Source organism: Thermobia domestica, chromosome 15 (genome assembly GCF_964235325.1).
Source record: "Thermobia domestica chromosome 15, izTheDome1.hap1.1, whole genome shotgun sequence".
NCBI lineage: Eukaryota > Metazoa > Arthropoda > Insecta > Zygentoma > Lepismatidae > Thermobia > Thermobia domestica.
In genome coordinates, this window is record NC_137468.1 from 185,671,753 (window position 1) to 185,698,646 (window position 26,894).

The 26,894-nt window shown below is 36.9% G+C and overlaps 1 protein-coding gene across 1 annotated transcript in view; it reads right to left on the bottom strand.

Annotated features, from left to right (window-relative positions):
• The window catches only part of LOC145671380 (alpha-amylase-like), a 73,786-nt gene extending 58,547 nt beyond the window's left edge, over positions 1 to 15,239 (bottom strand). Inside the window, exon 1 of the mRNA XM_081740459.1 lies at positions 15,006 to 15,239. Coding sequence (XP_081596585.1) covers positions 15,006 to 15,173 — 168 coding nt within the window. The 5' untranslated portion in view covers positions 15,174 to 15,239. The remainder of the gene's footprint in view (positions 1 to 15,005) is intronic.
• Positions 15,240 to 26,894: the final 11,655 nt, after the last annotated feature.

The following is a 26,894-nucleotide window of genomic DNA, read 5'->3' on the forward strand; positions in this document are numbered from 1 at the left end:
TGCTTATGTCCTGGATCCTGGATTAAGATTCCTGTTCATGTGTTTCGGGACCGTCCTTCCGGTTTTCTCTCTTCGATGTGGCCTTTAATTCAATCTCGTAACAATTCATCATGGCAAAGCAAGTGGTCCATCAATTTTAGCTTAAATACAGTACAACAATGTATCATGTAGCACATATTCATCTATAGTAACTGTTTATACGAGGAGAAGTCAGAAAGTAAAAGGACCTGCAATTTCTCGCACTAGGGTTTGGTAACACTGCTAGTATCCGGCGCTAAATTAGCGTCGTGTGCAATGCTTCTACGCAACGTGTCACTCTTATTCCCGCGTTAGTCGTTGGAGTGTAGCAGACCTTTAAACATGGCAGCTCCATTGTCTATCTGCAACAATTAGTTTTTTGTTTGCGGAAGGTGTAAAACCTGCGGAAATTATTCGCCGAATGCAAGCGCAATATGGTGACAGCTGTTTATCGTGAAGCAAAATGGATAGAAGGTTTCAAACAAGGAAGAACTTCTTTATGTGGCAAGGTAAGATCGGGAAGTCCATCGACGTCAGCGACTGAGGACAATTTGAAAGTCGTTGAGGGTATGCTGATGGAAAACAGACGAATCACAGTGGACGAAATTTCGATTTTCATTTGTTTGGATCATTGAAGAAAGCGCTCAGAGGAAAAAGATTTGGAATCGATACAGAAACCATTAGTGCCGTACAAAACTGGTTACAGGTGCAACCGAAAAACTTATTTTCCGACAGTTTTTTTTTTTAAGTGTGAAACGTTGGGAAAAGTGCGTTGAAATGCACAGGAAGATTATGTAGAAAAATAATGTAGATATGTTTCTGTCTTCTATCATTAGGATAAATGTACCTTTTCTCAGTCCCTTTATTTCTTGACTTCTCCTCGTATAAATATTAATTTGCTGTTTCTGTAATTTAAGTATATGAAAACACGTACATATCTCCACTGTGTTCGATTTCTTTTTCTTTCTAAAATATTATTTCCACTACAAGTTTATATCGCCGTTTTCTCCTCTATTATTCTCAAGATTTTTCTTAATTTTCAAACACAGGAACGTTTCAACAGTGAACACAACTCACACACACAGAGCGAGGGACAGAGAGACAGAGATAAAGAGAGAGAGAATGAAAGAACAGAATATATAAAATGGGACTTAATTTGTTATTCATGGATCCCAGAAGAGAAAGACGCCAGTCTCTGGATAAACACACTGGAAGCTGTCACTGAGGTGATGGAACATAATCTTCATTGGATAAGAAGGAGAAGAGAGAGAGAGAGTTATGTTTCTATAACACAATTTCATTATTACGTAAATCGAGAGTTATAGAAGTCTGATCACAGATGCAGTATCTTAATAAACATAAATAGATGGTACGCACCACCATGCTAAAATTCCCTGCTCCCTTCTCTTAATTTAAATCAAGCCATGCTCCATTTATTACCGAAATGGTTATCTATGAAACATGAAGATTATAATAGACATAAACTTCCAAGAAAAAAACTCATTCCCTAGAGTAAGCTACCTCTTGTGGATTATTCATGAGAAATCACTCATACCATATTCTAGAATTGTTACTGAAATAGTTATTTAAGAAATATTAACAAAATCGCACGCAAGTTTAAACTATCTCTAGCATACGTTTTCTCATGGAAAATAACTTACACCACATTATAGGGCATTAGGTAATTATTATGAAAATAATAACAAATCGTTTTTCAGAAAATCGTCTAAAGAACTCGTATATAGCCGTGTTAATGTGCACGGTCACTAGGGTTGCCAACCGTCCGCTGTTTTACCGGACAGTTCGGTTTTTAACTTCCTTGTCCGCTGTCTGATACGACCTCAAAACAGGGCGTTAAATGTCTGGTATTTTTTCTCTTACTAGTATTATTCTGTGTTATACTCAGATTATTTTGGAGTGACGAAAGGAGTCGTTTGTCGATGAACATGGTTAAAACAGAGCTTATACGGTTTTTCGGTGGTTTGGTGAATTCAGAAGAGGCCGGACATCGCTTAAAGATGAAGAGAGAGCTGGACGTCCGGCAACAGCTGTGTCAGATGAAAACATTGCCGCTGTGGAACAAATGATTCAAGAAAATCTTCGAACAACTATCAAGGACATTGAATCTATAGTGAACATTGGATCGCCAGCAGTAACAAAAACTCTTCATGATCATCTTCGGCTCAGAAAGTTTTCATCTCGTTGGGCGCCTCACACTTTGACTGAACAGCAGAAGCGCATGCGTGTGGAATGGTGTGAAGAAATGCTTGCAAGATTTGATAGAGGCAATTCTCGGCGCGTCTCTGACATTGTTACTGGTGATGAAACTTGGATTTATCAATTTGACCCAGTCTATAGTTTGGATCTTTCCAGACGAAAATCCACCCACGAAAGTGGAGCGACCGCGAAGTGTGGGAAAGAAGATGGTCGCAACTTTCTTCTCCAAATCTGGCCATGTTGAAACTGTTCCACTTGAAGACTGTTACTGCTCAGTGGTACACCACTGTTTGCCTTACAAAAGTGTTCCAGAAGCTTCGGGAACGGCGTCCAAGAACTGGATTGCGTGGGACTCTGCTTCATCATGACAACGCGTCCGCACACACGACCAACATCAAAATCCAGTTTTTAGAATCTACGAAAGTCAAACTTATGACTTATCCGCCGTATAGCCCTGACCTGGCACCGTGTGATTTTTTTCTGTTCCCCAGAATCAAAGATCGCATGCGTGGGAAGAGATTTTGTAGCCCTGAAGAAGCTGTAGTGGCTTACGAGAATGCATTTTCAACACTTGAAGAAAAAGACTGCTTCCAAAAGTGGTTTTCGAGGATGCAAAAGTGTGTATAATGTAATGGTGAATACTTTGAGAAAACGTAAGTGTTAAATTGATTTTAAGTATGTAAGTTATTTTACATCTCAAAACTTTCGTAATGACCCTCGTAATTATCTTTGATATGGGCCTTTCGTGCGTGAAGGCAGGAAAATGTACTCAAATTATCAAAACTGCTAATTGTCAACCAAAGTACATTTTCAACACCCTACCACTGCTTCATCCTCAGTTACATCTTCCAATTAAATAATGCATTCAGATGCAGTAAAAGTATGTAGGCATTATAAGACATTACCAGCCCCAATGAAACTGATAAGACTTATTTTTCAAGTATATTTTATGCATGTCATAATTATATTGCAAATTATATTTGCTTTGCTGTTTTAAATACAATGCATAAAAATTATATGAGCTCGATCAAAACTGGAATAAGTAAGATTAATAAATGCTTAAAAAATAACTAAAGTTATTAAATTCAAACTCCGAATTGCTTAATTTTCTTGAAGCAACAACTTTCAGATTATTCGCATTTTTGAAGAGCGATGACGTCACATTCTTATGAGTATACTTACTCCAGGAGATTGTCCGATATTTTCATTTTCAAAAGTTAGTTCCCATTAACAAAACCCAATAGAGAGCTTTTTTGTTTCGGTTAGTTAGTTAAAGTAAAGTAATGCTAGTGTATATTCAATGTTCTTCCTAGGCCTATGTTATATTTTAACTCTTGCAAGCCTCATGTAATATTTTTACTCCTAAACGCAATTTCCGTTCTTTCGCTGTTCAGTTTGTTATCCTAACTACGATTCAGGGAGTTAGTGACTTCTGCCAGGATGACAAGGATTATTTTAAACTTTATGTACTTGTGAGAAATCATCGCGCATCTCTGAAATATATGCATATTCCAGATTGAATAAGTCTGTGTTAGAGAAATTGTACTATACGTCATTGTGGTTGCATACAGTGATGCCAAGTAGTGGAAAAAATCCCATTTTGTAGGATTTTTTGACATTAATTTCGCGAAAAGCTTTAAAGGGAATTTACATCGCAATTGGTAGCATATATGAGATTTTTCCTCGACAGGAACAATTTTTTTATGGTTAGAAAGTAGGTCAATGAAGCCTCAATAATTTTGAAATCATCGTTAATTGTGAAGTTTTTTTTCTTTAACTGGAAAACGCATACGAGTGCAGTAAAGTTATGATTCTCAAAAAAAAAAAAAAAAAAAAAAAAGGAAAAATGGAAAATGGAAAATGGGAAACAACCAACTTGGAAAACATTCTACAGAAAACGACTGAAGAATATGTTCATTACAATAAGATAACACAATGGAATTATGTAAATACTAAATCTTGATGACAAAATGTACTTGTTTCCGTCAACATTTTCAACTGTTTGTTTTAGTTAAGAAAAATAGTTATTCATCAACTACTTAATAAAAGCAGGAAGTAGCTCAAGTGGTAGAATGTTGGCTTCGCATTCGGGAGGTCGTGGGTTCGAATCCCGCTACCGACCATCCTGACTGAGGTTTTCCAGGGTTTCCCTCAGTACTACCAGGCAAATGCCGGTATGGTACCTACTAAACAGGCCGTGGCCGATACCTTCCCAAATCCTTTCCATTGTTGTTGTTGTTGTTGTTGATATCCAGTGTAAAATGGCCTCTGAGCTGTATCTGGTGATTGTTAAATAAATAAATTGTTAAATAAATAAAATCAAAATTTACTTGTAGCTTACTCATATATTGAAGAAAATGAGTGAGATACAACAGTTTCATTTTTCATGTTCTTTTAAAGATTTTGCTATTAGTATAACGTGGGAAATTTAAGAGCAAAATGGGAATTTCTGCCTCTTGAAATGGGAAAAAGTGAAACGAAATCTTTACGTTTTACGTCCCGCAGTATGCCGGTTAGGCTAAAGAAGACGGTCGTGATGAGCTATGAATGAAATGGTGGAATGAAGAAAGTGGGAGAACCCCAAAGTGGGAAAACCCACGAGCACGGTGTTCGTCCACCATAAAGTCCACACAGCGCGAGCTGGGATGGAACCAAGGACCCAAAGCACCGGAGGTGAACGCTCTACCACTGAGCCACCTCGCCCCACTTTCAAAATGGGATTCTATAAGGTTTTAGGTTGGCATCACTAGCTTCGTATTCTCATTCATATATTACCGTAAGAGGATGGTTTACATATTTGACGCCTTCGTACAAAAATCATTTGCCTTCCGAGAATCAATATTTGTGAATCTACGTAGTTCGAGAACATGTCATAATCAAAAATCGAATATAGTTAGAGGCAGTTTAATAAACGGTAACACGTGCGCGTTACGAAAGCTGAAAATTGAAATATTACCGGTAGATGCAGTGGAAAACACAATGTCGCAGCCGTGTGCTCTCGGCACCCGAGCTTATTTTCTTCCAAAAGAATTTTTCATTTCCATGGCCGCAACTCACTGACCTCTGCGCAGCGACAAATTTCTTTCCTGGAAGAATACGTAATTTTGTTCTTTTCTTTTTTTTTCGATATAAAGAATCATATTCCCTGGAGAGGAAAGAATGAGGTCAGTCAATACAGAGATCATTTAAATGTAGGCTCTTTTTCTTTTCTTTTTTTTAAAAAAATATGTTTAACAGATGTTTCTGCCGCAATCTGTAAACGAATGCACATATAACCGAAGAATTGGTTATGTAAACAATCGTTTGATTTCAGTTGATATTTTTTTTATACATTTTTAATATATTCAAAGTATGTTAAAAGTATATGTGTGTGTCACTGATGGGAAAAATCAAACATGTATACAGTCTGATAGTTAAAGATAGCAGAGGCGTCCATGAGGGTGAAGTATGTAAGGTTTACGGAGACGGAAACAGGCCCGTAACCAAGGGGGGTCAGGGGGCCGCCCACTAAATTTTGTCTGGCCCACCTAAAAGTTTGACAGTAGGCTGGCAAATGAACTATAATATGGTTGCATCGGTCCCCCCCCCCTAACTTCAGCCGGGCCCCGCTACATTCTTGGGCTGGTTACAGGCCTGGACGGAAAGTACATAAGATTGGGGACCACTGGATTAGAGGAAGCAGAATCAACTCAGTAGTGGAGCAAAGACAAACCTCAATAGATTTTGATTATGACGAAATTGAGTTGAGTTGATTTTAGTTTAGCGTCCCGTTCAGCAGCGAGGCTATATGAGACGTGGACCTACTGATTAACGTGGAATCCGAACCACATGAGCTCCCGCCGGGAATCGAACCCGGGTCTCCCACGCCAAAGGCGCGTACTATGACGGAATTGAATTCTACAATCTAGTTATATTTTTATCATTGTTGTTGAATGTGTTAAACGAATGGTTCGATAGCAATGGTATAAATTTCCATAGGATTAGGATTTTTAGATTTCTGGGCTTTCGGTATCTAAGGCCATTTAGCCCGTCACGTTTTCAGGGATGACATCCCTCAGTGAGCATACTATCCAGGGAAAGAGAAGAAAGGAAAGATTGGAGAATGAAGTAAGCGGCTTGGGAGCTAGTATACATAAGTTACGTATCACCCCGGCATTTACCTGATGTGACAGAGGAAAGCGCAGGAAAACCTCATTCAGGATGGCGGGTCTGAAAAAGCGTTTTTACACTTTTTCGACCGAGTGCCTCCACCGGGAATCGAACTCGGGACCGCTCGCACTAAAGGCGAGAGCGATAGTGACTACGGTACGCGGGCCACTGAGAATTTCCTTATAGCTACATTCATTCCAGACCTTTTCTTTGTCCTTCCTTTAGAGCAAAGATATATTTGTAGACAACAGAAAGGCATGGAACTTCGCATATATCTATCTATAAGTATAAAAATGAAAACGACTGTTTGTGACTTATTAATTCTTGAACCACGAGACCGATTCCGATCAAATTTTGAACAAAGATGAGGTTCGGACCTAGGACGGTTTTCATCATTTCACTTTGAGGAGGAGGAGGAGATGGAAATATTTAAAAATGATCGAAAATGACTGATATGAGTGTCGAATCCATAGTTTTCGTGGTCTATGAGACACTTCCGATGCCTTTAAATCCAAATTTGGCCCTTTATGTCCAAAATGAAACGTATTCTTCCCGTGCGAAGAACGGGTATTCTGCTAGTATATTAACTAAAAGAAATTCAAGAAAAAGAAATACCATAAAAACAATGTTCAGATATAGTACCAAAACTGTAAAAAATTTTTTGAAAAACATTAATAAAATTTTCTCAAAAGAAAAAAAATAACATTAAAAATGAAACTGAATCTTTGAGTTTAACGTCCCACACAAAAGTAACATTGAAGTTGATTTCCGAGAGATCCAAATTAGTATCAAAGAGAAATGTCTAGGGGGGGAAAAAAAAGTGACGAAGCTGAAGTGTGTTCATGTTTTCACTAGCTTAAGATATCCTATGTTATAGGAGGATGGAGGACAAGTTTCGCTTCAAAGAAAAGTTTGCTGATTGATTGGTTGTTCTTGGCTAAATTTGAAAAATGAAAAACTACGAAATAGCGAAGATCGAGGTGAAAAATGTTGCCTGTGATGTCTTGCATGTGTTATCTCTAGTCTATCGAATCTACTCAGAACCTACGAATTGATGAAACTAAAGGAATTTACAAGTCAGTATGAGAATTTCATCTCTAATCTCGGAATGCTGAAGGAAAATCACAACTAGCCTAAGGAAAGTTAAAATTGATGATGATTTACAGGAAGGTTCTGAAACTGAACACGAGACAACTGTTGCGATAATACTTAAAACCATGGGCGGCGATTCGGGGGGCAAAGGGGGGCAGTTGCCCCCCCACTTTTTCGAAGTGACCAATTAATGTATATAGTTTCATTTGGAAACGTAAAGTTTTTGTATCTTATAACTGGTTCATAGAAAAAATGGTACTATATAATATTTGCCTTGCGTGAGCACCTATTGGTACTCTTCCTGTGGAGTTAACCTTTTCGGGATCTTATGGTACAATTTGCACCATACGGGTGTTTCATGGTACATTGCGTTTTAACTCTCCTATTTGAGCTTTTTCGACCGTTTTGTTTGTTTGTTTGTTTGTTTGTTTGTCAAGTCCAGAGGCAGTGTAGACGTTACTATGGTTTCACACCTTCCTGCGTCGAGACATAGTTGGTGATGACGTCATAACTTGAAACAATATATTTTCTTTTATTAAGCCTACGTTCGTTATTCTTTGGCGGGCTTATTTTTGCACGTAGAAGATTGAGATTTTGCCCAAACATTCAGCCTACCGAGTAGTATTTACCAGAATTTTTTTCAGATTTCTGCGTTAGCCGAAGGGAGATCCAGGGGGCAAAAAGGTAAAAAAAAAAGAAAAAGAAAAAAAGAAAATTTTAAAATAAAAAATCCCTTTTTCACTATTTTTACGCCTCAGATACATGATGGAGACACGTAAATGGTACCGTCTGAAAGACAGTTCTATTCTGAAGAGAATGATGGGCGAACCACGATCCTAGGGTAATTAGGGATGTCTCAGGGAATTTTTATCAAAATATCCTTCTGTATAGGAGAATATGGGGTATTGTCGGTGTATATATATATATATATATATATATATATATATATATATATATTGGCGGGCTTACTTTTGCACCTAGAAGATTGAAATTTTGTACAAATATACAGTCCACCGAGTACTATTCAACAGATTTTTTCAGATCTCTGCATTAACAGGGGGGTTCAGAGGGGCAAAAAGTTGAAAAAAGGGATATTTTATCAAAAAATCTCTTTCTTCGGGATTTTTCCGCCTTAGATACTTGATGGAGACATGTGAATGGTACCGAATGAAAGGCAGTTCTACTCTGAAGAGAATAATTGGCGGATTATAATCCTTGAGTAAATAGGGATGTCTCAGGATTTTTTTTTTTTACCTGAGATCATGGTGTTGGGGCATTGTGGGGATTCTTGATAAAATTTCTCCCGCCCTTACTATTCAAGATAAAAACTTGAAATTTGGTACACACATTCCGTCTACCGAGTAGTATTTATCATATTGTTTTTAGATCTCTACGTTCACACAGGGCTGTTCCAGAGGGGCCCAAAGTGCGAAAAAAATGTTTTCCCCCGAAATTTTCCCTTTGACATCACTTTTTCCCTCTCCTGGTATATGGTATGGGCATGTAAGTGGTGCCTTTGAAAGCCTGCTCCATTCTGAAGAGAATGAGAGCTCCTCCGTGGCTAAGCGGTTAGCGTACGCGCCTTTGGCGTGGGAGACCCGGGTTCGATTCCCGGCGGGAGCTCATGTGGTTCGGATTCCACGTTAATCAGTAGGTCCACGTCTCATATAGCCTCGCTGCTGACAGGGACGCTAAACTAAAATCAACTCAACTCTGAAGAGAATGATGTATGGGCCGTGATTCTAGGATAAATAGTGACGATGCAGTAGCTGCTTGACTGAAAGCCTAAAAAATACCCCAAAAACCCAAGATCCGGAAAGCTACAAGAATTGGGTTTTAATTGTCACGTAAAATTGCCCAAAAATTAACCGATTGGACTGCAACAATTCCAGCGTACTTTCATTTCTTCTTACAAGGGATCGATATATTAGTCAACCGCTTTGAAACTAATTGAGAGAACATTTCAAAAAAAAAAAAAAAAAAATTAAAAGAAAAAGCTTTCACAAGTTATTCTTGAGTCGCACAGAAGTCAACAGTTGCTAAAATGTCTTTTCTTCTTTCTAATAATAAGAAATACTGACTAAAAAGAGAGTAATAAGAGACAACTTCTACCTTTTCCATTGTTTTGCAGTGTAATACGAGTCAGTGGTGTATTTATGGATGTACGAGTGTATATACAATTAAATTTAGTGAATTCAACATAATTCTAGGTTTTAGGATTATTTTGTGTAACTGGAGTGTGGAGTGATTCTAAGTATTCTTGTATTTTGATGTGTTCCACGAAAGTGAAAACTGTACCTAATGACAACGAACGTGTTTCGGGAAGCTGCAAAAATAAATATTTCTTTAAATGTCGTAGCATATGCTTGTAGTATTTACTGTTCTTCTAAGAGTAATAACGTACATTTACTGGCGTGTGGAATTAAAAATGTAAGTTGTTCATTAATCTTCAGTTTGCAAAACAAGTCTCATTATGCATTACTACGATTAATATTATCCATTCTATTTTCTGTTTTACAAATTCGTTATTAAATAATCTCATCATACAATTTTCCAAGCACAATTTAAAGATGTTCTTGAGCAAGGAATCAAATCTCTTCTTACACTTTCATAGGGCTAGTACCTACTTGCGTTGCTTTTCTCAATTTACTTAATAAAATATGAAATACGATGTAGGCTATTTTAACTGAAAAAGATAGTATCCTATTAATTATACAACCTTTCGTCAAACAAATTGTTAGAAACAACCAGGGAAGCTAACATTGATATACAAATATTGAGATCATGTCTCGCCCCCCCACTTTTAACGTCCAATCGCCGCCACTGCTTAAAACCCATTGTAATATTAAGAAAAAGTGTTCAAAGCATTTACCTTTGTACCTATACACTCATGTCCAAAAAGATTGTCGCATATCTATAACTGTCTTCTTGTAAGAATATAATTTGATAATGATTTTGCAGGGTACTTTTAATACTGATACTATGTGTATAATCGGGAAATGTATGTTTGTGGTAAATTTCATAGGGAAAGAATTATAAATACGAAAATTAGAATGAGTAGAACAAAATGTTGCTAAATGGACAAGAAAGTTTTATTTTCGTTCTATTGTTCTTATTTACTGCTCTTTTGACATGAAATTTGCCACATACATGTCTTTGCCAATTATACACATACTAACATTGTAAGAAATACCGGGTGAATTCGTTATCAAATTATATTCCTACAACAACATATTTATAGACATGCGACAATAATTTTGGACGTGAGTGTACATTTTCCGTTTTATATGAATTTTCATCTCAGTCTGGCTGTTCAGTAATTTACATATTGTGGAAATTTGCAATGACCCTTCCATACATGCAAGAATTTGTGAGTGTATTTTTTTCTAAACTGAAAATAAATAAATAACCTACTAAAATCTTCATTAACATATACTATTTATCCTTATATTAATAATTGTGTAGCAAGATTTGTTTCTCAATAAGAATGATGTTATGAATGCAATTGCTTTGTCAAGTTGTCAGTTGCAACAAAAGTTATCGCATTGAAACCAGTTCCTGTTTCTCTTCACCAGTATTTTTATTCTTTTATATCATAGCCCTTGTGTGTACAAATTACAGTCAAATTACAGTCACCAATTTTTTTTTTTACTGTTTCTTTTTATTGCGTATTGCAATTGATTCAGTGTAATGGATTTGTGCTATGGTAATTAAGAACTGTAGTTTTATCTAAGATTACACGAAATTTCACTTTCGCTCTTTGCCCTAAATTGCTGTTCATAATGAAATCGTGGATGTGGTAACGCACGTGGTCAGAATCACACCAGCTCCATAGCTCCCCGATGTACACAGAACGATGGATGTATCTTGGACACTGATCTATGAAGTCGGTGCTCCGTGTGCATGTGCGCGCAGGAATGCGCTGCCATCTGTTGGCGTGTTACAGAACTAGCCTCTAAACCATAGGCGCCGACTTTGGGGGGGCAGGGCACTTTTGGCCCCCCAATATTTAAAGGTGGGGTCCTCGCCCCCCCAATATAATCCAGTTGAGGAAGAATTACCAAAGGGGAGCAAGAATTTCTGTCGTAAATTACGTTGTGCCTTTAACTCAATATTAGGAGCAGCCTTCTTATTCGATATAAAGCACCGTTTCAAATCGGCGTTTAACCTTTTTAGGATTTCCACTTTTTGAGGCAAATTTTAGACTTTCACTCAAACAGCTACTGCTTTCTTAATATTTATCATAGGATCGTGGTTCATACTTCGTTTTCTCAGGATAGCTCATACTTTCTAACGGTACCACTCTCTTGTCCGTATTATTCACCAGAATTAAGAAAATTAAAAAAAAAAAAAAAACACGAGATTTTTCGAAAAAAAAATCGAAATTTTTGTGGCCCTCCTGCCCGGGCCTGGGTTCACGAAGGGATCTGAGTCTTAAAAAACAATCTTATTATATACATAATACGTGCGCAAAATTTCGTTCTTGTATCTTGAAAACTGAGGTCGGGAGAAATTTTTGAAAGTCTGAAGGTGACCCATCTTTTCATATATGTATATAAATAGAGGAAATTAGCTCGCCTGTGATGTGTTGCTTCCAAGCGGAGAGGAAAGAAACTACTACCTCACGTCTCCATGATGCTCTACAGTGAGTCACCATGTGTTTGTGACATTCGTTGTGTTGGTAGACGTGAAAACCTGATTTCTTATTCAGGAATACTTTTATAGGTAAGTGGTTTACAACCTGTATTTTCCTATTAAAATGTAATAGAACAAAAATTCTTTATTTACTATGACGTTGGATATACAGAGTGGTACTTTGATAAGCGACATTATCCTATACTCCTTCGAATGCGTTTAACAGCTCTTTCGTTTCCATGGTGGCATGGAGAGAAATATGGAATACCCGCAAGAAAAGCATGGTATTCCCTATTGTATTCCGATTACAAAAATATCTATTGGTATTGGGCAATTAAACATACGTTTATGATGACAACAATGCTAAGTGTATTTTTTATTACAGCAAATTTTCTGATTATACAAGAGGTGAGCTTGGGTCCAGCGTTCATCATGTTTAATGTGAGCACACAATGACTGTGCCGATCCTGAAGCAGAGTATCATATTTATGACTTTTGCAAGTAATCACAATCAGTTGTGGCTTGGCATTCAGAATTTTCATATATTGTCACTATATTCATTGTATTTACAACAGAAAACTTATTTCTTTTCTATATAGCATTTGTATTCCATATTACCCGACTATTTCATATTACCCTCCAAAGTGGTTTCTTTACAAATTATACATTTTACCCACCCCTGTAACGAAATTTCTTTATCAAGATATACATAAATAAAGCCAAATATGTAAGACGTATACTTGTTTTCCTTTTTGTTTCAATGTGCAATTATTAACTGAGTTACAAGCGAAACAAAAATGGTATTCCATAATACCCGAACTTCCTCTATATAGGTATAAAATATTTTTAAAAAATGTACTGCGTCATTCCTCTTTAGCCTAGAGTCATGGTCCAAACGCCATTTTCTTCAGTATAATAAGCCCTTTCCAACGGTATCACTCACATGTCCGTATCATACACCTAAACCAGATAATTAGGGAAAAACTCGGAAGTATTTTTGCAAATCTAACCAAAACATTTTGCCCCCCTGGCCTAGGTCTGGGTTGACGTACGGATCTGAATTTTTTTTTCAAAAAATACATTGTTGTGTACATAATACGTGTGCAAAATTCCAATCTTGTATCTTAAAACCAAAGGGCAAAAAAATTGTTGAAAGTCTGAATTTAGGCTCTCTCTTTATATATATACACACACATACGTATATACTTATTATAAAAATTTACTGCGTCATTACTATTTAGGCTAGAGTCATGGCTTAAACGTTATTTTTCTTAGTATATCAAGCCCTTTCCAACGGCGCCACACACATGTACGTATCGTATCCTGAACCGGAAAAATCGGGAAAACTGATTTTCTTTCTAAAAAAAAAATCAGCCCCTAGGAACATTTGCGGTCCTCGTGCCCGGACTCGGCTTCACGTAGAGAACTCAGAAAAATTTGAGAAATATCCAATGGTACATACAATTTCAATCTGATATCGTGAAAACTACAGGCGTGAAAAATTTTTGAAATTCGCCTTAAGAAAAAGTAAAAAGTCACGCCCTTCCGCACCCATTTGACGCAGCCAAGTTGACCATCTGGTTCCAAAACGCATCTGGGGTGTTCTTTGGTCCATCCTTGACTTGACTAATTAAAAAAAAGACTTAGTACCTGTTATAGAACCTAAATAAGAGGTCAAAGACCATAGTACGCCATGGTAACAAAAGTTACCAAAAATCCTAAGAGTTAATAGAGCACTGGAACTTCAACCAACACTATGGTAACACTGATATGAGAAGTGAAGATCAATTTGATGCAGTTTAGTTCCCAGAATTTGAACTTAAATTTGTTTTAATGCGTTTACACAAATTTGACTTAGGTCATGAATTTAGCAGTGGAGCGGATGCAGCAGACCGAGATCTGGAGGGAAGGGGGCCTTTATCCAGCAGTTGATAGAAAACGGCTGAATATGATTATATATTTATTCATTGTTTCCCCCCCCCCAATATTTTCTTCAAGTCGGCGCCTATGCTCTAAACTTTTTGATACCACCTCGTATGTATATGTGTGTGTGAGAGAGACAGAGACAGAGAGAGAGAGAAACAAAACTAACATGGGCCGTAAGATGTTCCATGGGCGTTAGTGTTCGGTGCGTTATAGATACCTTGACACGAGGGCTTCCTTTGAAGAATGCTGGTCATGACAAATGGTAGTCGGTCATGAACATGCTAGTCTGACGTTTCCTATGGAGTACTACATGCTTACAAGGGTACACTTTGGATTACATTTTCAACATTATTAGAGATGTCAGATGTAAAATCAGTATATGTATTTTGATTATTTATTTATAACAAATGACATTAGATATTTTTTCTGTAAATTTTAAAAAAATCTATGGATTCGTAAACTGGAATAGCACCTCGAAAAGATTTGTTGTATTTAATGATGCTTCTTTGCAAAAAATCTTTCTTTCAGTTTAACGCCACACGATTATACCCTTGAAGCTAAGGGGAGAGGATGATTAAGGCAAGTGAACGATGATGGGAGAAATAGTGGAATGATAATGTGGAAGGGAACGGGAGTACAAAGAACAATGTTATCCACCAGGCCCGTATCCACGGGGGGGCTAGGTGCCCCCCTAAAGTTTCACTGCTCCCCCCTAAAATGTTCACGGTAGACTTGCAAATGAACTATAATATGGTTGGGTCGGGCCTCCCTAACTTCTACCGCACCCACCTGTTGTCCACTACAAACTGCTTGGCCGGAGACCAAACCCAGGACAGCACGCACCAAAGGTAAGCGCTCTACCACTGGACCCCCCCCCCCGATATGTCTTTGTAATTCAATATCACTAGTTTGCGAAGCTTACTTGACAGCCATTTTGATGACCAGAAAATACTACTTTTCAGACTCACCTGTACACCTCCAAATCCATGTGGTGCCAGAAATCTTTCACATTCTGCGGCCACATCCTGCCATCTCCATTCGAACAGATGAACGATCGGTTTCGTATTGTTGTCTGGTGGATTTTTCTGTGGCGTTGTCAGCAAAGGCATCAAACATAAGACTATAAAATACTTCATCTTCTCCTACGAAACCACTGCCACTGCCTGATCTACACAGATCAAATGAGAAGGAAGGAAACCTTTTCGCGTTTAAATATAGAGACATATAAAGCAGCTGCGTCAGTAATTTTAGTTTTTAAGTTGACACTATGTAAATATAACATTGAACATAATGAAACCAAAGTGAGACACGTTTTGAGCAAATATTGTTTATTTTACGTGGTAATAAAGAAAAATATCTTCACAAAGAAAACATTTGTATAGTTTGCTGTTTCCTTTTTGCTTATTCCAAGCTCTATATTAAAACGAACTATATACATAAAAATGTGCTTTGGTTTACACAAGTACTGACACACCTTCAAAACGATCACACACTTGCAGCATGTGTGACAGACTAAAACAACTGTCACAGAAAAATCAACAAATCAAAATAACGTATTTGCTGAAGATACACGAAATGCTGACAGTGTTGTCAGTTCATGGAAAGTTTTTTTCTTCATCGTGATGCTGTCATAAACACGTAAAAGGAAATAAGTTTTGCCCTTTTCTTCCATTGTTTATCTAACATCTGTAAATGAAATCATAGTCAGAATGTATAATAGACATTCATTTTTTCCATTTAAGATAGTCTCAATTTCTGACATTATCGATTAAAGTATTGGAAATTTGTGATAATTTACCAAACTATTTTTTTTTTTTTTTTTACAATGAGCTAGGTTTGATTCCAGGTGGAAAATTTGTGACCTTATCAACTAAAGGAGTAAAAAAAATTCGTGATACTTAATAGGGGCCTAATCACTGCGAAATACCGCTAATTTTACAGTAAATATGCGATATCTTCAAATAGATAAAAGATAATCGAAATGTGGAACAAGAGCGCGCTAGACAATATTACTTTGCCGTTATCACGAGCCACGTAGTAGTTTTCCGTTTGCGGCCATTTAGAAACGCGAAAATAAATGCTGATTTTCTAAATGGCTGAAAATCGAAAGCAGATAAATGAGTCGTGATAACGGTATCTCATGTAAAATAATATTGTCTAGCGAGCTCTTGTTCCACTTTTCGATTATCTTTTATCTGTTTGAAGATATCACATAATTACTGTAAAATTAGTGGTATTTTAATTTCGCTGTGATGAGGACACTTAAACTATTTTGTGAGTATGGAACGAGTTTGATCCCTGGTGGGATGTTTGTGGCGTCATCAACTAATTCGTGATACTTAATCAAACGATTTTTGTGAGTATGGGGCAGGTTGATCCCTGGTGCAATACTTGTGATGTCATCGACTAAACGAGAAGAGAATTTTTGATACTTTGTCCAAATATTTCTGTGAGTATGGATTGGGTTGGATGTTGGATTTCGGGTGGGATATTTGTGACGTCATCAACAAAGGAGTAGGGAATTTGTGATAGTTCATGAAAGGAATTCTGAGAGTATGGATGGGATTGGGTCCCCGACAGAGAATATGTGATGTCATCAACTAAAGAAGTCAGAATTTGTACAGGATTGCAGCTAACGCTTTCTGTGAATATGGATCCGGTGGGAGTACCTTACCTTGAATAGAAATCCGCGTACTGATTTGGATTCCACTTTGAAGAGTAAACCCTCGGTAGACCCTCGTTATTTTTTTAAAAAAAATAAAGTAATGAAGTAAGGCATTTATTTAGAGCTATAACTTCTTTCAGAGAAGTTGAAAGTGTATAGCATAATATTGATGATAATGAACATATTTTTAATAGTATTCGTTTCAAATTTGTTCCAGTGTTTCTGACTGGGTTTGAACTGTGAGATATCTTCAGAAATTTAGAACATTTCTAGTGAGGGAAACTTAAAAAAAAAAAAAAAAACTGTGATACCAAATTCGAAAATTTAAATTGAAAGCATATCTTAATTGGGCAAAGATGGTACAGTCGGGGATAAAAGTTCTTTCCATTTGACGAAATTACTTACGTAAATCATTTCAGAATGAAAGGACAATTTGAGTACAGTTTTCAGTAAATTAAAAAAGTGTGTAACTTTCTGTACCTTCCAGCAATACCACCGTTATTTCCAAAATACATTTTACTAAACGGTTATTATAAATAGAAGAGTAATATTAAATAGCTCACTGGATGTAATAAACTTAAGTAATTTGTTCACAGCACGCAAACTGACTGGGTGACGAGGACAAATAGCCTCGCTTGTGACATTCCCTTAACCATTACTCAATCAACAAATTGAATTGACATCATTTTTTAGTTTTTTCTTCACTTGATTTTCTATTTTTTTAAAAAAAGATAATGAAAACATTATACAGGGTGCTTCAAAATGAATAACGGGGTTTAATGGCCTTGTAGTATTTATTACATTTTACGTACACTTATAAATAATATATTAAATGAATGAGAAACTCAAACAGTTTTGTACGCGCACCTACACATGCACTGCTTCCTCCGTCTGCCGTTAAAAGAGATTGCTTAAACGATGTTATACGTACCCGACCGCTGGATTGGCCGCAAGGAGCCGAACGTCACAGCTTGCTTTGCGTGGCCTGCATGTTTACCAGATCTGAAGCCATGGGATTCTTACCTTTGAGGATTCATAAATGATTATATGTATGTGTCTCCACTCCCAAGAAAGAGGATAGAAGCAGTTGTTGCAATAAATACTCCAAACACATTGATCAACGTTTGGGAAGGACTTATCGACGCGACTCGATGTGTGCCGTGTAACAAATGGTGTTCACATTGAAAACTTGTAGCAAAAACTGTTTGAGTTGTTCTTTCATTTGATATATTAGTTATAACTAGCATATATTATCCGCTTCGCTGGGATGAAATAAACAATTTAAATGCACATCTTTGTATTTCATGTATTTTATTGCCATTTTTCTTACCTTTTTATATTTATATCTTATGATACGAACCTTGTAGCTTGTCACCAAGTTCCGAAGATCATATAATACGATGTTGTAGAATGATAATAACTTACATTTCATGCTAAACTATGATGTCCCTCTTCCATAATACCCCAAGTTGTATGGCTGAATTTGGATCTATGCTGCATCGTAAGTATCAATGTTCATCTTAGTGACCCCGAAAATTATGGATTCAACACTAATATCGGTCATTTGTGACCATTTATATATATATATATATATATATATATATATATATATATATATATATATATATATATATATATATATATATATATATATATATATATATATATATATATATATATATAAAACCGTTTCCCATATTGCAGGATATGGCATCGGAAGTGTCACCTTTCATCTCAGCGACCCCCAAAAATGTAGATTCAGCACTAATATCGGTCATTTTCGATGATTTTTAGATATCTCTTCCTCCCCTTCCCCCAAGTTGCAGGTTTGAATTTGGATTTGAACAGGATCGAAAGTATCACTGTTCATCTAAGGGACCCAGAAAACTATAAATTCGACACTGATAGTGCCCATTTTCGATCATTTTTATATGTATCTCTCTCCCCTCCACCAAGTGGCGGAGGATTTTGGATTTAAACCGCATCGGAAATGGCATTGTTCATTTGAATGATCGCGAAAATATGGTTTAGATACTAATATTGGTCATTTTCGATCATTATTATATATAGCTCCCCCTCCGCCGCTTCCGTGCTGCTGCACACGGCATGAGAATTGTCACTGTTAATCTCAGCTACTCCTAAAATTATGGATTCAACATCAATATTAGTCATTTTCGATTACTTTTTAAATGTTTATGCCCCTCCCCTACGTTGTACCTCCCTCCCCAACAATCAGGGCTGAACTTTAATTGAAACAGCATAAGAAGTGTCACTGTTTCTCTCATCGACCCCGAAAATTACGAATTCAACACTAATATCGGTCATTTTTGATCATTTTTAAATTTCTTTCCCCCTCCCCCTTCCCTACGTTGCATCGTCAAAGCGAATAGCCTAAAGTAAAAATGAAATCTTTAAGTTTAACGTCCCACGGTTATGCCGGTTAGGCTAAAGGAGACGGTGATAATGAGAAATGAGTGAAATGGGGGAATGATGAAAGTGGGAGGAAACGGGAGAACCCCGAGAAAACCCACGAGCACGGTGTTTGTCCACCACAAAGTCCACACGGCGCGAGCTGGGATCGAATAAAGGACCCCAAGCACCGGAGGTGAACGCTCTACCACTGAGCCACCGCGCCCCCTAGCCTAAAGTAATTCCTACACCTAAACTCATGTATGTTGAAAATTTGATTGAGATCGGTCGGGTGGTTCAAGAGTGATGAAGTCACAAAGGCAGTCGTTTTTATTTTATTTTATTTTTTACATATATCTCCTCCTCCTCCTGCCCTAATTCGGCTTGTCAGAGTGAAACGATAAAAAAACACCCGAGTCCCGACCTTCATATATGTTGAAAATTTGATCGAGATTGGTTGGATGGTTCAAACATTATTAGGTTTTATTAGTTTTTATTTATACGTTCCCTCCCTTCTCTCTCTCCTAGGATCAACCGTTAAAGTGAAATAACAAAAATGTTTCTAGATCCAAACGTCATGTATCTTGAAAATTTGATTGAGATCGGTCAAATAGTTCTAGAGTTATTAAGTTACAAAAATAGTCACTTTAAGTCCTATATAAATTGATTTTTTATATATCTCCCTTCTTCTCCTCCCCTACGTTGCTCCGTCAAATTTAAATCATAAAAACGATCCCAGGTTTGAGCATCATCTATTTTAAAAATTTGATCAAGATCGGTCGAGTGGTTCAAGAGTTATTGAGTTTTATTTATTTTTTACCCCTTCCCCTCTCCTTCCCCCTCCCCTCAGTTTTACCATCAAAGTAAATAGCCTAAAACCAGCCCAGCCCCAAACCTCATCCATGTTTCAAATTTGATCGAGATCGGTCGAGCAGTTCAGGAGATTTACAGTCACAAACATAGTGATTTCCAATTTTATTTTGCGTTAAATGCAATAAATACTACAAAGCCTTAAAAACCCGAATATTAATTTTGAAACATGATGTATATACAGGGCAGTGGCGTATTTATGGGTCTTCCGGGCTTAATCCCCCCGGAAATCTTACTTACTATAGTAAAGTATATGAAATATCTTGCTGAATTTTCTCATTTTCAGGCAAACCCCCTTTCAAAAGTTAGCAAAGCCCCCCCCCCGAAACAAAATCGTAAATAAGCCACTGATACAGGCTGTTGTACAAGCTCAGCCAAATACATCCGATCTGTATTAAACATGACATGGTGGTTCGGTTGTGAAATGTTACGATTTCGGATCTTTAGTTCCTAAATCATACGCAAAATTAAAATAAATAAATAAATAAATAAATGAAGGCAGATTATTATTGGAGCAAAGCATCTCTTTACTTGATGTAGGTGTTCGTTAGTCCGGATACTCCTCCGAGATTCTAAACCGTTCTCCGTCAAATTTAACATGTTGGTTCTAGAATGCGCGCTGAGTATTGTAAGGCGTCACTGTCCCGATCGGACATACCATTGAGGAATAATCACCGAAAAAACGGGATGCCCATAGATGGAGAGATCTTCATCCAGCAGTGGATTGACAATATTTGACTATGATGACGATGATAATGATGATTTTAATGATATACAAGAGTGGAGCATGTTGCGTCAGCCAATTTTTGGAAATACCCCTGGGGAATATGGGCAATTCTAACAACTTTATTCAAATAATATGAAATGAATGACTGAACTTTCACATTTAGTACAGTACAGGTGTTAATTTAACTCAACAGGCAGCTATGACAAATAAAATGAAATACGGAAAACAGACAGTCAAAAATGTCTTTCATTCCAATGTGAAAAATTACGGTGATTTCCGCTAAGTGAAGCATTGTTGGTCAAATATCCAAGGCCCCTGAATGGACATGGAAAAGCTATTTACTGCTTCCAGCTGTGAATAATGGTCACTCAGATCTTATGAAAGAATCTCATCAACTGGCCATATCTGGAGTCTTTCGTATCGCCATGATAATCAATGAACCATATATACCTACCGCCTGGAATCCTTAGCTTTCTAATCAAACAAACGCGTCTCAAAGTCTTTTCTTTCGTTTCCCGTTGCTTGGAAATGGACTCAAAAGGCATGTAGTTACTTTCCTCTGTTTTATATTGTATTCCTGTGCTTTCTCCCTCTGTCGCTATTAACACAAATGTTTCGCTGCTGTCCAACATGGAATGTTAATTATAAGTATCTCATGGTTTAACTTTCCTCACTCATTATATAAAAAAACTCTTTGTCTGCAAGGATATTAAAAGAAGTGGAAACAAATGCTCTCAGCCGATTAAAAAAAAAAAATACTGTTCCTACCTCATCTTGTATTGAAGATTAATATTGCTTTCTTGCCCTAAGGCTATTTTAATATCGTTTCATATTCTCTCCACCTACTCAATTACTAAAACGAATAAACTAATGTACAGTTGAACAGTCAATTGGCTTAGATAGACAGTCATCAAGACAACAATTCATTTCCGTCATTTGTTTTATTCTGTGCTTATTGAGCTAATTTTATCCTATATTTACCCCATAACAATTAGTCACAGAGTATTCCAGCTCTGAAAATTCACTTTCCATAAACGGAACCTCATTATATGTCAGTGAATGATGATTAGTCATGAACTTAAATACCATTGAGATACTTAAGAGCCTGCCTTACTAATAATAATACAAAATTTATCATTTTCTTTTGCTTATTTGTCATGAGATAATGAAATGCAACTTACCACAATCAATGATAACGCCACGGGCATCTCTGGCGTGGGGGACAGGGGGACGTGTTCCCCCAATATTTTGTGTAGTTATGAAATGGATCAATGCTGTAAGGTATTTAGTTTTTCATATAGAACAAGTAAAGACGGGCAAAGGAAATGAAAGATATATCTGTTGTTAAGTATTAATTTGGTGTTATTACAATGTCCATCTGATGTGTGTCACTTTCAAAGAAATATTTTTTTTTTATATGCTACACTGCTTGGTTAGTCAAAGTAGTCTCTGTTGCAGCCACTCAACCAGCAACGATTGCAGACAAATAATGTGATCATACTTAAGAGGCCTCATCATTGCGAAATTAAAATATCGCTAATTTTACAGTAATTATGTGATAACTTCAAATAGATAAAAGATAATCGAAAAGTGGAACAAGATCTCCCGAGACAATATTATTCTGCGTGAGATACCGTTATCATGACACAGTTATCTGCTTTCGATTTCCAGTCATTTAGAAAATTGGCATATATTTTCGCGTTTCTAAAAAGCTACAAACGGAAAGCTGCTAGGTGACTCGTGATAACGGTACCTTATGCAAAATAACATCGTCTAGGGAGGTCTTGATCCACTTTTCGATTATCTTTTATCTATTTGAAGATATCACATAGTTACTGTAAAATTAGCGGTATTTTAATTTCGCAGTGATAGGGACTACGCTCGCTTTATTTGAGTACTAAAACATGCCCTCAATAGACACTACGATCAGCCTAAAGTTTACGGTGACCGATGTACATATATCGCTCAAATGAGGAGATATATACGGAAGTAAAGTGAAAATGTGTTTCCCCCAGTATCTTATTTTCACGTCACACGCAACAAAAATTGAGGGTTAAATATGAAAGAGATTCTGTGAACGATGAAGTTGAAGAGTTTAATTTGGGAGAAGACAACATAAAGAGGCAATTAGCTTCCATTGAGTAAAATAGTGAAAGACGTTTAGACAAGGGAAGGGAGGAAGTGCATGTTGTGTTCATTGGCTTAGAAGAGTTTTAATTGGTTTACTTTGATAATTTGGATGAAGATGCTAAAGAAGCTTGGGAGAGAAGCTCAAAGGTTCGGAAGAAACCCACATATGAACCATATGAATACAAGAAATGATATAGGATGGTGAATAGAAAGAAGCATTTGACAAAAAAAATGCTTTCTTTCAAGAATTATGATGTAATATCTGGAAGAGTAGCGTTAAATAGTTTGATCAGGGAACGCGATTATAGGAGGACGAATATGGTTAAGAAATGAATCGAGGACTAACATGATGCCAAACAACACAAAGAAAGGCTCTGATAGTAATATAAGATGAAAATAAATATGAAAAAGAAAAGCAGCAAGAAAAGCTAGATGATTGAGGCTGTGATAGATGTCTGAAAAGGGCAGTAGAATAGGTGCTTATGTTTAATTTACTTTGATTTCAGTTTAGTTTAGCGTCCCTTTTAGCAGCGTGGCTATATTTAAGACGTGGGTTTACAGCTTATGTGAGAGCTGAACCACATGAGTTCTTGCCGGGAATCGAACACAGGTCTCCGACACCAAAGGTGCATTCGTGAACTGCTTAGCCACGAAGGATCTCTGACTATATTTAAATACCTAGGTAGTATTATCAACGAGGATATTAAATAGAAACTTTAAATAGAAACGACGGGGAAAATGGAGAAAATCTTTAGGAAGATTGTGATTATTATGGTGGGAAGCAAGCATACCACCTGTCACTTAATGAAGAGTTACAGAAAGGACTCAAATGAAGAGTATCAAATTGTACGAAGCAGAAATGTGGCATTACGAGAAGACAAAAAAAGTATTCTAGTTCTCGAAATCTGTACTTTGAGATGAACGTAAAACTTGGAACAATGAAGCAATGAGGGACATTGGAAATAATGAATCAAATAAATATACACTCTTAAAAAAATACCGGAATTTTTACGGTGAAATATATGACAATCGGGGATGTCACATTTTCACCAGAAATTTTGCAGTAATTTCACCGGAATATTCCAGGACTTTCCCCTGACCTTTAGATATTTCACCGGAAATTTTTAGTAATTTTACCGGAATATTTGCATGAATTTCCCCTCATCTTCAGACATTTCACCGGAAAATTTGCAGTAACTTCACCTGGATATTCCATGAATTTCACCTGACCTGTAGATATTTTACTGAAACATTTACAGTAATTTCACCGGAATAATTCCATTAATTTCACCCGGACTTTCAAATATTTTAACGGAAATTTCGTAGTAATTTTGCCGGAATATAGATATTAATGAAAGAGGAAACAACCAATTTTTTTAACATACTAGATCCTATGTAGATGTGAATTCTATTCCCACAAACAGTGAAAACAATGACCGACGGCACCAGAACTCAGACCCGGGACCTCTGGCACACCGTGTGGATGCGTTAACCATTATACCACCCAGTCCGCCTTCCATAATAGCCACTCACTCTCCCACTCTCGAGGTCAGTGCTCTCCACCCGAAGCACGTGGGTTATACGGAGTCCGAGTGGGAACCACCGATCTCGAGAGTGAGTGGCTGTTCTGGGAGGCGGACGGGGTAGCATAGTGGTTAACCCATCGGCACGACATGCCGGAGATCCCGGGTTTGAGTCTTGGTCTAGTGGATCAGTTTTTCATTCTTTGTGCATTATAGAATTCACATCTACAGAGGAACTGGTGTGTTAAAAATATGTTGTTTCCTCTTCCATTAACATCTATATGAAATCACAACCGTCATAGGTGCTCAATGCACAGACACAGGCATTGTCCGAGCACAGCAGTGGTTCTCTGGTACAGCCCATGGTCTGAGTGTAGAGCATCGACGTCGAGAGTGAGTGACTCTCCTAAGAGACGGACTTGATGGCATAGTGGTTAACGCATCGACACGGTATATCGGAGGTCCTTCGCACATAATTAGTAAGACGAGCCACCATATTTTTAACAAAGGATTACAAAAATACATATATAGCACTTACTGGACATATTTTCAAAACTACACTAAAAATTCAATCAAACAGGAACCTCACTTACTCTTTCTTATTAGAAGGATCCACTGGATCAATAGTGTTATTTCAGGTTATTGTCAGGAGAAACAACATTGTTCACTGACATAAGAGTTTCACGTTTTTTCATTAGAATATTAGTACACAATTTATTAAAAAGCATGTATTTCTCAAACTAAGTGCTAAGTGGGGTGCAATTGTCCCTGCCCTTCCCAAATGATGCCTCTGCACTGAATCTGCAAACATCGAAGGCTAAAGCGGTAGTCAAGGAAATGGGTAAAGTTATCGTTTAATGGAAACTCGTGATTCTGTTCAGTAAAGAAAAACTCTGCATCATATGTCGCAAAAGCAAGACGACTCCATAATTTCGGTCACAAAATTGCTGCAAAATACCTAGTCTTGCATTCAGAAATATACAGTAGTTTGTATACAAAAACGTGTATGTATTTACACTTTTTCTTTGTAACAGTAATACAACCAGAGTTACGTCCACATGTACAGAGATCAGAAGAAGGTTTTCAGCGAGAAAGAAGCAGGGAGTCATTTGGGAAGGGCAAGGAGGATAATTGTCCCCCGAGGTTTGAGAATCACATGCTCTTCAATAAATTACTCCTACCTGGCAAAGTCTGAAATTACGCTACGGAAAATAAATACTTAAAGATTTAAACATAAACTAACAGGACTTAGTAAAAACAAATGAAAACAATATATTTTTAAATCTCTCATCATATTTAATTCTCAAATGATAGTACATGAAATAAAAAGAAATGATCAGTCTAGTCAATATTCCGTTTATAAACTGACAGAGTTCTTTCATAGAAGTCAAAAATTTGCTACGGATAATCCTTATAAGTATCATATTGCTGTATCTTCTCTCGCTTTACGCGGATTTGGATTCAATTTCTGGATTAATTCCAACAAAACACCTGAAATCAGAAACAAATATATTTCGAAGCTGGAGAAAAATAGGCAAAACCTATTTTTATTTTTTTCAAGCTGTAAATTGAATTATGTAACTCTGAGCGCAATATCATGCTTAATGGTGTTTCTCTTATCATATCATTACATTTTCCTCTCCTGTATGATTTTTTAAGACAAGCTCTTTTCTATTTCATAAACAATACTGTGAATTATTCATATACATTTGCATTAACTATTCTATAAATTTACTTAAGCTTTGATTAACACTAACCAATCTCATTTTGCACTAGTTCACATCCGTGAAGCTGGCATAAGAACTGTGGATTAAGATAATAGTTAACATATAAATAGAAGTCTCGAAAACAGATTTGGATCTGTGGAAAACGATTAACAATTTCGCACCATAAAAGATAGTAAGAAATAGTGTATTATCATTAGTATTACAGACTTCACCTAATAATGGTATCAAACACAAGAAGTGTGTTTTTCAGTTACAAAGGGAAACCATATATGTCTGGGACACATAGATATGGACAACATTAATAATCGTACTAAATGAGTGAGAGAACCGAATGAGTAAAACTATGTATTCACGAACGTCCAACGTGGTGAGATAGTTGCATGTCACATCTAATGTGTAACTGGTTCAGGATACTTAAGCTCTTACAAAATAAATAAATAAATAAATAAAATAGACTCAGTCACTTAGGTTGTTGCAGTGAAAAGGAAAATTAGTGTGACGTTCCTGAATTAGTGCGACGAACAAAAGCAGCGATGATGACCTCACATTTTGGCCTCCAGAACTGTAGAGCGTTTAAGTTGATTGTTCTGTGAAATTGCAATCATCCATCGCCACGCTCACCGGGTATCAGGTTCTATTTACCGTAAGTGTTCGGCACAAGATGTGGAAACTTAGGTCTTATGGCCAAGTAGCTACCCATAAGTAATTTTACTCCAACAAATGTTGTGAAGCCACTTTACTTGATGTATGGAGCGACGTCACTGGAACATGCAACAAGAGAGAATCGTTAGTAACTTGAAGTAATC